Consider the following 12,313-nt stretch of genomic DNA (forward strand, 5'->3'; position numbering starts at 1 on the left):
TTTTTTTTTTTTTTTAATCTAAAGGTTTTGTAACTTCAAGAAGTTTGAGCAAATTTTAAGAGGCTGTCAAACACAGTAATTCCTGAGTCTGTATTTAATGCCTCAGGCAGGGTCTCAGAGCTTTCACTTCATCTAAAAGTTCAGTATTGATACTTATTTGAGGTTCTCCCAAGTCAATAGTCTCCAAGCCACCATACCTACACAGGGCTCTCTTGGTCAGAGGCAATGTCTCTAATGGAGCTCTGAAGGGAAATTCTAGCCTGCAAGATCTCCAAACCAGAGGATCAGGCTGAGGGGAGATCACAATGACTCACTAATGGACTCAAACATATCTGAGGAACCAAGGTGAAACACGAAACAACACCCTGAGAAACTACCAAACCTGAGGAACATCAAATGAAACATAAAACCATCCCCAAAACGGGGCCAGGTTTGCCCATGTGCTCTGTGTGTGTGTGTGTGTGTGTGTGTGTGTGTGTGTGTGTGTGTGTTGGAGATATGGGGGAATAGGGCTTAAAAACTAAGGAGATGTGCCCATTGCAATCCTTTCTGAGAACTCATTCATAATACTAAAGTGAGGCTTACTCAGAAAGGAAGCTCAAATGCCTTCTTTAAAAAGGAAAGCGATCCCATCTGGAGCTTCCAGAGTACAGGGACTGTCTATTGTGAAAATAGGTAGTTAGGGACTTTTAAAAATGCAAATTGCTGGTCTGATCCTTAGAGTAATTATGGGCTATTGTATCAACAAGTCCTTGGGGACTCCTGTAGACAGATGACTGACACATATACTACCCTATAAGGACTGAACACGGTGCCTCTGACGTTAACGGCTTTCCAAAGTGCGGTGATTGTCTTCAGATAACATCTATTGGGAAAGTCAATTCATGAATGTACTGCCATGGCGAGGACTGACATCTAACATTTTCTTAAAGGAATTTTTGCCCTCAAAGGATCAGAAAGTATAGAGAATGTTGTGTTTGTATTTCCTTTCCAGGGCCTGGATCATGAGTTGCAATGAGATAGGACTCTATATTCATCTTAGGGAACACTAAAACGGTGTCAGTGATTTACCTATATTAACTCATTTAATCCTCACAAGACCTGGTAAACAGGTACTATTATTATCCTCATTTAACAGTTAATACAACTGTAACCCAGAAAAGGTAAAAAAAATTGCCCCAAGGTCATACAACTAGTAGGTGGCAGAGCCAGGAATTAAACCCAGGTAGTTTGGCTCTAGTGTCCACGCTCTTAACCATTCCAGCTCTTTAAGTTATGTGAAAGTTACAATGCTGACTCACGGCAAGAGCTAAATTATCCCTCCTTTAAAAAAAAAAAAAAAAAAAGATTTATTATTTTTTTAAGTAATCTTTATACCCAATGTGGGGCTCAAACTCATGACCCCAAGACCAACAGTCACATGCTCTACCGACTGAGCCAGCCAGGCGCCCCTCTCTCCTTCCCTTCTTGAGCCTCCATGACTCTCTCATGTTGTGTGTCACAGAGTCATGGGGGAGTACAGAGAATATACAGTACAGGTCCCTGGTCCTAGGAGCTCGTGGGAGGAACTCTGATACTGTATCCAACTAAGTGAGCAACAACTTCACATTTCATATTGCACAGATACAGAAAAATATGTTTGGAAACTGAGATCCAGAGAAGGACTCCTATCAAGTCTCAAAAGCAACATTAGAACTAGGGCCCTACAGGCCTGACATATATAGCCTAGCCACACCACCATATAATCTCTTTCTTCCTGGCAGATGCAGTAGAAACAGGGGTAAGGGAGATGAGATTATGGGATTTTTTTTCCCCTAAAGGAGAAGCTTTAAAATGTCACATATCAACTCCTGAACGAATCTATAATCCATCTATTGCAGCCACTGCACATGCCTACCTCCACAGACGATTAGGACAGGCTATAAATCGCAAATTCTGATTTCTCTGTGTATACCTCACCAAGTCTGGGGGATGGACTGAGAACTAGCAGCTCTCGTTTACATCAGTGTTCCCTTACAACACTAGTCCTTTGAGCCTACCTACCACCAAATGTCATGTTAAAGATATTGTGTAGAAACAGAGAGTGGGGTGCGGGAAGTAAATCTGAAAGTTCCTGGATATATCCAGTGGCGCCTTGACTTAGGAGTTTATGGCTATACAAAAACTGTCCCAGCCCCTTAAGGGCCCATCTTACCAGTTCCCTGAGCACATATGTTGCTGTCTTTGCCAGGCTAACATGACACCCTTCAAGCAGGGTAGTTTGTCGCATCCATCAGGTCTGCCTTACCACTCAGTGAGGAATTCTGAGCCATCTGCCACCTACAGCCTATAGTTTGTAGAGCTAGGAACCTATGGTCTTCTACCTTGGGTGACATGACATAGCAGACCCTTGGAAGTTTCTCTTAATTACGTCGTCATGCTCATGACATTTGCACAAAAAGGAAAATGACCAGACCATCTTCTCTTCTCAGGCCTTGTGGACACTAAGCACAGGGAACTGAGCCCATCTTGAATGAAACTTAGGGGACATGGAAATTCATGTTCTCATGATGATTTAGTCTCTGCCAATGGAACCAAATCGCTTTACCTCTGTTTTAGTCTTCCCATCTGTAAAATGGCCCTGACACCACTAGCTCACCCCAGAAGGTCGAAAGGAGCTGGACTGATGTTCTTGATTTAAGTTTCAAATAAAGTCATCCAAACTGCTTCTAATCACCAGCCCACTGCCTTAGTTCACATAGCAAATCTGCTTCTGCAGCACTTAAGAAAACCCAGATACTGCATTTCTCAACTTGGTAATATTCTGAATGTTTTACAAATAACTACGGGTAACCAAGAGCAAGATAGACACGGAAAGAGATGATACAAATACTGAGATAATAAGGGGAAAGGGACAAAAATACAAATGCGGGAAGCACTTTCTGGTTTTGGAACAAAAGACACAGTGGCAAAGGATGGTGCCCATGAATAAAATGTGTAAATGTACGGTAAGACCACTGAAAGTAAACAGGAAACCGCTAGAATATTTATATTTTATTTGCAGGTTACTACTGTTGGCTACAAAAAGAAAACCTTCAAAAAGTAGGAGTCTTTGGAAGCAAAAGGTAGAAAGGTCTAAACTAATTAAAAACAGGTCGGCTAACGACAGGCAACATCACGTGTGCAGTGAGATGGAGTGTGGCCATAAAAGCTTGACGCATACATGCAATGTATTAAGTTGGGAATGTGTGTCTCTCCAGCTTCGTATCTATTAAAGGAACAAACAATTTACATGTTGCTGTATTACAGGAGTATGATATGTGGTGCGTCAACCCTTTCTCTTCAAATTGAACCATGTTAAGTCAAATCAGTGATGGGGTGTGGGGGTGGGGTGGGGAGGGGAGGAGAAAAGCAGGGAGAAAGAAAGTTTCAAAAAATCTCTGCCTCAGCAAAACTTTTCATTAAAATTTTAGACAAATGATCTCTGTGTCCTTCTCCCTTGCTGCCTGGGGCTCCATGCTATTTCTATGCAAATAACAACCTCGTGGTTTATATCTTATTATTTCCACCGGAGCTGCAGCGACATGACCTGAGACGTGTAAGAGGTGGGGGGGGGGGGGGGGTTGGAGAGGAGAGAGAAAGAGAGAGAGAAAAAGAGAGGGAGAAAGGGAGAGAGAGATGGAGTGGGTGTTCACTCAAGTGTGAAAAAATATTGTCAGGAGTGAGCGTCAAGAACAAAAAAAAATTGCAGGGATAACGTGTTTATTTCAGTCCCCCCCCCCCCACCCCCCACCCAACCCCCCCCTTGCAAACCGGCACCTTTTAAAATTCATTGGGCATCAGGCGATCATGCACAATCCATCTGCTTTCACTTTATCATTTGCATTTCATGCCTCCTGGCTCTTGATGTGCTGATACTTTGATGCAGTCAGGAGACGCGCATTATCATTATTTCAATTTTCAAAGGGGTCAACGGGATCGGCACTTGCACACACAGATTTCTTTTTTCCTACAACCTCTGCACACCCCCTCCCTTCCTATTCTTCACCCCCATGTTTAACATAAAGGATGAAGACTCAAAAAGGTGGGGGTCAAATGTTTACAGTCTCAAAGCTTGCATATACCACCTACATTTCCAGTTTGCACAGGTACACACATACCCGAACAAAATGGTCCAGGCTTAAGGAGGCTCTACAGTGTTTTCAGACACACACAAAGACTTCCTCACACATGGATACTCAGGGAGGCACACAGAGAAAGAGAGGGATCTAGAAGCAAGATACAGACACAAAGAGACAGAGAGACCAGCACTCACCCAGGAAGAGACTCGCACTCAAAGTGACCTGCACACACCCATAGAGACAGATTCCTACAGAAAGAAAGGCAAACAGAGATGTCGAAAGACACCACTATACACAAAGACAGAACACGCAAAAGGAGTGAGTCGGAGGAAGCAATCTAAGCGTGCAGCTTCCATATAAGTGTCCTTTTTCATACTGGATAGGCGAAGGGGCACACAGGACATTCTGAATGAATTTGCATGAAATCGGGTGTCTTCCAACAACATGTCTGTGTACTTAAGAGGCACTGACGTGAAGACAGTGAAGCAGGCAGAGCAGGATTAGGTAACCTCTATAACTTGATCACTCCCTTCAGCTACAAATGATCATGTCCTTCTGGAAAGGAGCATTGTTTGGTAAGTTACAGCTACAGCATTCCTCGTCTTTTCCCCTACAACTACACTTCTCCTTCAACAAGCAGCCCTGTAGGCTAGGAAGAGGGGGAACATAATAAATCTGATCAGAACAATTCAACCAGATTTTAAGAAAAATTCCCTAATGCTTTCTTTATGGCACAAATGAAATTCAACTAGCAAGTTTCTAGGCAAAAAACAAAAACCAACCAAACAAAAACCCCCAGCAACAACACCTTTGCTTTTTGTATTACTGTATTATTGTATTTTTGTATTATTCTTTGTGTATAACATGTTATTAGGGAGAAAATAAGAAAATGTAATGAAATACATTTCAGAAATTAGCTCTTTGTCCAGGTATGGGAACATAATAGGAATATAGGTGTCTTCTTTAAATTGCACCCTTACAGATAACTGCACCTACAATTCTTTCAACATTCATCAATAGCTCGTCCTAAGAAGGTATCCGAAAGAGCAACTTAAAAAAAATTAAGACTCAGCAGTTTCTCCCACTGCAATAGTCTCCTTCAGTAGTGGCAGTTCACAATCTTTATTTCTAAGCCACTTTCCAAAAAGGGAGCGGGGTATCCAAGTTTGCCATTGTTAGCACTGCTTTGCCTTTCCTTGGAGGGAAAAGCAAGCCCAGAGAAGGATATAGACCTTATATGAATGTAGAGAGCAAACTGATCACATCAAACGATTCTCCTCATTTCTGACAACTCCAAAAGCTAATTGGACCAATGGATGTATCAACTTTTAAAAAACGAGGTAACAGAACACTTGATTCCTATCCTTACACTGGAAAGTCAAGGCTTGATAAAGTTTGTGCAAGTTTAGTAAACCCAGTATCTGATACAATTCAGTGTGCATATAACTCAAGATAAATCACCAAATCATGTAAGAGAGAAGAAAAGGGAACTGAAGTTGTAATGAGGACCAACACTTTACGCCAGGTGCTAGGTACTTTTACTTATGTTTTCCCATTTGATCTCCACCACATCATTTAAGCTTGTAAATTATTATCCCCCTTTGACAAAGAAAGCGGAGGAGCTGAGAGGTTATATGAGTAGCACAAGGTCAGCCAGCCAGTCCCAGACTATTACATATTCCTGGCTCTGGAGAGAAAATCATTTTCCTATGTCTGCAGAGAAGTCAGAACTACGTCATTTTTTGTATATCCAGGTATTCTTAGATAGTTTTCACTCTTCCAAGCAGTGACCTCAACAACTGTTTTTTTTTTTTCCCCTTTGGAAAAGCCCCTATGAGCTCAGATTGAAAAGGCACAGAATTTCTTCCTTTCTTTCTTTTTTAAGGATTTATTTGAGAGAGAGAGAGAAAGAGAGAGGGTGAGCACGGTGGAGAGGGGTAGAGGCAGAGGGAGAGAGAGAAACCTCAAGCAGACTCCCCACTGAGCACTGAGCCTGACGCAGGGCTTGATCCCACAACCCCGAGATCATGACCTGAACCGAAATGAAGAGTCAGACACCCAATCGACTGAGCAACCCAGGCATCTTGCACAAGAATTTCTTTTAAAGGGATGATAAATCTTTGTCATACTCTTTGCCAGCAATCCATCCATGCATCTGTCCACCCATCTCTCCATTCAATGTTTACCAATTACTTCCTCTATGTACAAGGGACCACCGTTAAGTGTCCTTTTTAAGAGGTACATTTACAAATTTCTCAGAACATTAAAACTTGATATTGTCAACACGTTCAGAAGATGTTTCAGAGACAGCTCTGCATCTGGGAATAGATCTCTTCACTTATTCATAAATGAGAGAAAGGGAAGGAGGGCAGAAAAAAAAAGCATTCAATTAATTCTGTCTTTCTAGAAAGACACTAGAATGTAAATCCTTCAGAGCAAGGCTTCTATATGGTTTGTTCATGAACATATCCACAGGGCTTCTTGGAACAGTGCCTGGCACATAGTAGGTCCTCAAAATATTTGTTGAATACAACAAATGAATGAATGAATAGGTAAGCAAGGCGATGGGCAGGAAAGATGGAGGGAGAGGGAAATAGACTGAGGGAGGCATGGCCTGAATGGCTTCTCCTTAATCAGGGTCTTGAATTAAGAATTCAGAATCATCTTCAAACAGCTTCACATACTTCTCCCAGACCCTAGAAACTTACTTTATTGAGGGCCCCAGCTCCGGTCAGAATTAAGTGAGAATTTTCAACCTGGATGGTTCTCTGTCCCAGCCGGACAAGGTAAGCCCCAATCCCAATGGCCCGGCATGTAACCTTCAAAAAGAATAAATTAAAAAAAAAAAGAGAGAGAGAGAGAGAATAAATTCTACATGTCACATATTTATGTTCTTTCCAAAGTGTAAGAACCAAGGCACAGATGTATAAAATCCACATTAACAGAAAAAAATATTGCTTTCTGCGAAGTTTGATTAATAATATTAAGTCCCACAATTCCCTGGTCAAAGAAAAGGTACAGAAATCGCTGAATGATTCAAGTATTAGACACTTAAAGGTTCACAGGCCCTTTACTTCTCTTATACTTTTGCCTGTTTCACAGATGCTTGGCATCTACACTAGAGGTAAGAACAAGGAAAGTAGTACAAAAAGAAATTCAAGCTGTTACAGCTCTGTTTAGAGAAATAAGTTAAACTAAAGGCTAAAATGAGGCGCTAGGCTTATCTGGGAAATTAAATTATTTACATTATCATGCACAGTTAAAATCAAATTGTAGATATATAATTTTTAAGAAATGTTCTCATTTGGGACTGAATACAGAGATGGGACAAAAATAACTCCTAGTCACACAGTCAGTTCTTCAAAAATGTTATATTCCATTTAGATTTACCAGGCTGATGGTGATGATCTCATCATAGGCCAATGAGGATTCACCAGCAATCATTCCAGAGCCTCGAAGGTTCTCTGCTCCAAGTCCCTCTTCCTTTCCAATAATATCAGTTATCTTGTACCTATTGGATACAGCCATGCCAAATTATAAAGGTTAAACCCAAGAGTAACAATCCATTAAAATAACAATCACCATTAAAAGGCTGCTAAAAGCATCCTGAAAGCTCATTTAAAGCCAGTGCTCTATACTCTTATACTTTTCATTCATTTATCTTTCCTCCTTAGCTTGGTGCCTGTTTTTGCTGGAAGCAATATAGTATAGCAGAAAGAGGAAACTCTGAAATGAAGTAGACAGGCTTAAATCCCTGCTCTGACACATGCAGCCATGTAACTCTGGGGATAATAGTAACTTCTGCAAAATGGAGATAATGTCTACCTCTAAGGGTTGACATGAGAGTTAAATTAAAGCAACAAAGAAAGGGCTTGACACATATATGGCGCTCCGATTTTAGATGCCCTCTCTTACTTTCTAGGACAAGTTTCTTAAAAGTGGGGTCAATGTAGATCTCTCTATAATCAGCAACAGCCATTAAGTCAACAATTTTAGATAAATGTGACAAAGGAATAAAAAAAAAAAAAATTCAGAGGCCGAGTGAGAATGCTCAGCCCAATTTCTCAAGTCAAAAAATCCTTTCTCTTGGGGCGCCTGGGTGGCTCAGTTGGTTAAGCGACTGCCTTCGGCTCAGGTCATGATCCTGGAGTCCCTGGATCAAGTCCCGCATCGGGCTCCCTGCTCGGCAGGGAGTCTGCTTCGTCCTCTGACCCTATCCCCTCTCATGTGTTCTCTCTCTCTCATTCTCTCTCTCTCAAATAAATAAATAAAATCTTTAAAAAAAAAAAAAAAAAAAAAATCCTTTCTCTTTCCAAGACAGGACTAAGGGTAAGATCAAAATAGTACATGCCCATTCCCGCTCTTTCGTAAATATCACGTGCCTACAGGAGCGGTCCTGGCTCTAGTGTTCTGGAGGGGCAAATGGAATGTGTGTGGAAGTGAAATACTGGCCAAGTTGTCCAGAAAGCATCCTGTGGATCCAGTGGGAGCCACTCATCTTCTTGGCAGGGAATTTAGGAGTGATAGCTGATAATGGGAAGTGGGAGATGGGGAATGCAACTAATAAAAGAAAGGAAAAATACAAAGTTGGAAGTAGAGATGGGCGTGTATTATTTACTGTTCTGTGTGTACCCAGAAAGCTTGGCACTGGGCATGGTTTAATACACTGAAATAATAAATAAATATCCCATTTATTTAGATTTACCAGGCTGATGGTGGCTCTTAAACTACTTTTTTGCCCTCATATTTCTCTGTTCCCTTCTTTCTTTACTTCTAACCTTCCACCAATTCCTTCCCTTTGTCCTTGCCCTTGGTCTCTGGCTTTGCATCTTTGCTTCCCAGATTCCCTTGCCTTTCTATTTTTAGCCTCTCCCAGGAGTTCTCCAATTCTTCCTTTTGCTCTGCATCTAGGCTCTAAATTCTAGAGTTATGTTGCAGGCAAAGCTAATCTCCCTTAAGGGGTTAATGGGCCACAGTAATTGGAGGGGGGCTTAATGTGTCCTTTCTGGAAGGCTCACATGCCATGTAGTCACGAACACTCATAGGTCCAGTCAGCCTTCCCTGCAAAGCAGATCTTTTCCCTCCTAAGGACTACATACCGCTTCAGTATTCATGACTTGTTAAGTGACATCTTCTCCCTTTGTATTACATGAAAAAGAATACAAATTTCCCATTTTCTGCTCTATGATCTGAGTCTTCTAACATTAAGACTATCTTTGTTTGAAGTAGTACTAAATTTTATGTTATTTGTAATAAAAATCTTTGTGTAGTGTAATACAATTAACAAAACACATTCATAAATACATATGATTTTTGATCCTCACAGCAATCCAGTATAGTAGGTAATATCCTCTCCATTATTACAGATAATAGTGGCCAGGATTTTTGACTGCTTACTATGTACTCAGTGCTGTGCTAAGGACTTTACATATATTAATTTACTTGATCTTCATTTTACAGATGAGGAAACTGTAGCTGAGAGAAGAAAAATGTTTTGCTTTAAGAAAAGCAATATGCAAAATCAATAGCGTGCTTGCTTCGGCAGCACATATACAAAATCAATAGCTTTTTTTTAAAAAATAGATTTTATTTATTTATTTGAGAGAGAGAGAGAGCACGAGACGGGGGAGGGTAGAGGGAGAAGCAGACTCCCTGCTGATGGCGAGCCCAATGCAGGGCTTGATCCTGGGACCCCGGGATCATGACCTGAGCTGAAGGCAGATGTTTAACTGACTGAGCCACCCAGGCGCCCCACAAAATCAATAGCTTTTAAAAATATCAGTAATAAAGTGTTAAAAAATATATGGGGAGGGGGAATCCCATTCAGAATAGCAAGAAAAATATTTAGGAATAAACATTTAAAAAATGACAAAAATCCCTTATACCCACACGGTGCCTCTGGTGTCACGGTGAACTGCGAGGGGCACTGTGGGATATTTTAAATATCTGAGAGGAAACACTCTGATATGGAACATCTGTTGGATTCCACATGAACTACTAGATTTAGGTAGTTCATAATTAAACATTAGATAATACTACATTCCTTTTGACAATGTCCTATCTTTGCAAAGCTGGGTTTTCAGTTTCTGTGGAAAAAAAACAACAACAAAAAAACAAAAAACAGGGGCGCCTGGGTGGCTCAGTCGTTAAGCGTCTGCCTTCGGCTCAGGTCGTGATCCCAGGGTCCTGGGATCGAGCCCCGCATCGGGCTCCCTGCTCCACGGGAAGCCTGCTTCTCCCTCTCCCATTTCCCCTGCTTGTATTCCCTCTCTCGCTGTGTCTCTCTCTGTCAAATAAATAAATAAAATCTTTAAAAAAAAAACAAAAAACAAAAAAACAAAAAACAAGTTCTGTACAAAAATCAGTGCAGAACAAGAAACAAGGGTGGCGACATCCAAGCTGAATCTAAGTCTTGAGATTTCGTATAGATGGAGGTATCCCATTAGTAAGTAAAATTACTTAATTGCTTAATTGTAATTATTTAAAAATAAAAAAAAAAACCTTTCCATTTATGTGTATGATAATTCCCAAATAATTACTGTTAGAGTATAAATACTTATGAAGTTGTTTGGGTCTGACTACTTAACAAACAGAAATATTGGGTATAACTTTTAGCCCAAAGGTGCTATGAAAACATTACTGAGACAGCAAGGGTGTTATGAATCAAGAAAGACTGGGAACTTCTGGCATAACCTATATGAAGAAAATCACAAGACTTTAAAAGATGCACCTGAATAAATGGAAAAGCATGTTCCATGTTTCTTGCTGGGAAGAGTTAATATTATGAAGATGTCAGATCTTCCTAAATTAATTTATAAATGTAACTTGAATCAAATCATTATGGAAAGTTTTTGGTAATTAAAAAAATGAATCTAATATAAAAAGATAAAAATAGCTAATAAAACATGGGGGAAAAAATTAAGAATGTGGGGAAATCTGCCCCATTAGAATAGTTAAAATAATGTGGCATAAGCTCAAGAACAGACAGCACAAAAACCAATACAAAGCCTAGTAATTGAGTTGAAATTATTATAAAAGTGAGGAAAGCATGCATTATTCAATAAATGGTATTGGAGTAGTTGATTAGCAATCTGGAAAATACTTGCAGATAGACTGTAAAAATGTTCAACCTCACTAGTATTCAAAAGTACCAGTTAAAATAATTGCTGCTTTAATCTTCTTTTATTAATTGACAATAATCAATATTGGCAAGGGTGGAGAAAAATTAAAGGGGAAGACCATACTATCACATATTGCTGCTGGGAGTGCAGATCTTGGGAGGGCAATTTGAATTTATCAAAAATATCTTTAAAATAGACATATTTTTGGCCAGTAATTCCACTTTTAGAAATTAGCCCAAAGGGAATAATGAAAGGTATTCCTAAAAGTTTTTATAAAAAAAACATTTAGCCCAGGAATATAGCAGTAAATAGTGCAAATAGTCTGAATGTTCAAAACAAAATATTTATTATGATAAATTACTATGAAGCCATTAAATATCATATTCTCATATAATATTTTAAGAATATACAAAATTTCCCCCAAAATAGTTTTTAGTGAAAAGAACAAATTACAAAAGAGTTTTTCTATTATGATTCTGATTATGTAGAAAGAAGGCATATATATACAGAAAAGACAGCAAGAATATAATATACATTAATAATTGTGATCTCTTGGGGCACCTGGGTGGCTCAGTTGGTTAAGAGTCCGACTCTTGACAAACAGAGAAAGACATGTATCATATGACCTCACTGATATGAGGAATTCTTAATCTCAGGAAACAAACTGAGGGTTGCTGGAGTGGGGGGTGGGGTGGGAGGGATGGGGTGACTGGGTGATGGACACTGGGGAGGGTATGTGTTCTGGTAAGCGCTGTGAATTGTGCAAGACTGTTGAATCTCAGATCTGTACCTCTGAAACAAATAATGCAATATATGTTAAGAAAGAAAAAAGAAGAAGAAGAATGTAGCAGGAGGGGAAGAATGAAGGGGGGAAAATCGGAGGGGGAGAAGAACCATGAGAGACGATGGACTCTGAAAAACAAACTGAGGGTTCTAGAGGGGAGGGGGGTGGGAGGATGGGTTAGCCTGGTGATGGGTATTGAGGAGGGCACGTTCTGCATGGAGCACTGGGTGTTATGCACAAACAATGAATCATGGAACACTATATCTAAAACTAATGATGTAATGTATGGGGATTAACATAACAATAAA

The 12,313-nt window shown here is 40.0% G+C and overlaps 1 protein-coding gene across 9 annotated transcripts in view; it reads right to left on the minus strand.

Moving 5' to 3' along the window:
• Positions 1 to 12,313, minus strand: part of ACACA (acetyl-CoA carboxylase alpha) — a 279,886-nt gene that overhangs the window by 61,013 nt on the left and 206,560 nt on the right. For all 9 annotated transcript variants that reach the window (XM_032428663.1, XM_032428660.1, XM_032428658.1 and 6 more), the window contains 2 exons: positions 7,491 to 7,611; positions 6,809 to 6,919 (listed from right to left, as the gene is read on the minus strand). In XM_032428663.1, the coding sequence (XP_032284554.1) occupies positions 6,809 to 6,919; positions 7,491 to 7,611 (232 nt within the window). The remainder of the gene's footprint in view (positions 1 to 6,808; positions 6,920 to 7,490; positions 7,612 to 12,313) is intronic.

The sequence above is a fragment of the Phoca vitulina genome, unplaced genomic scaffold, assembly GCF_004348235.1.
Source record: "Phoca vitulina isolate PV1807 unplaced genomic scaffold, GSC_HSeal_1.0 scaffold40, whole genome shotgun sequence".
Taxonomy (NCBI): domain Eukaryota; kingdom Metazoa; phylum Chordata; class Mammalia; order Carnivora; family Phocidae; genus Phoca; species Phoca vitulina.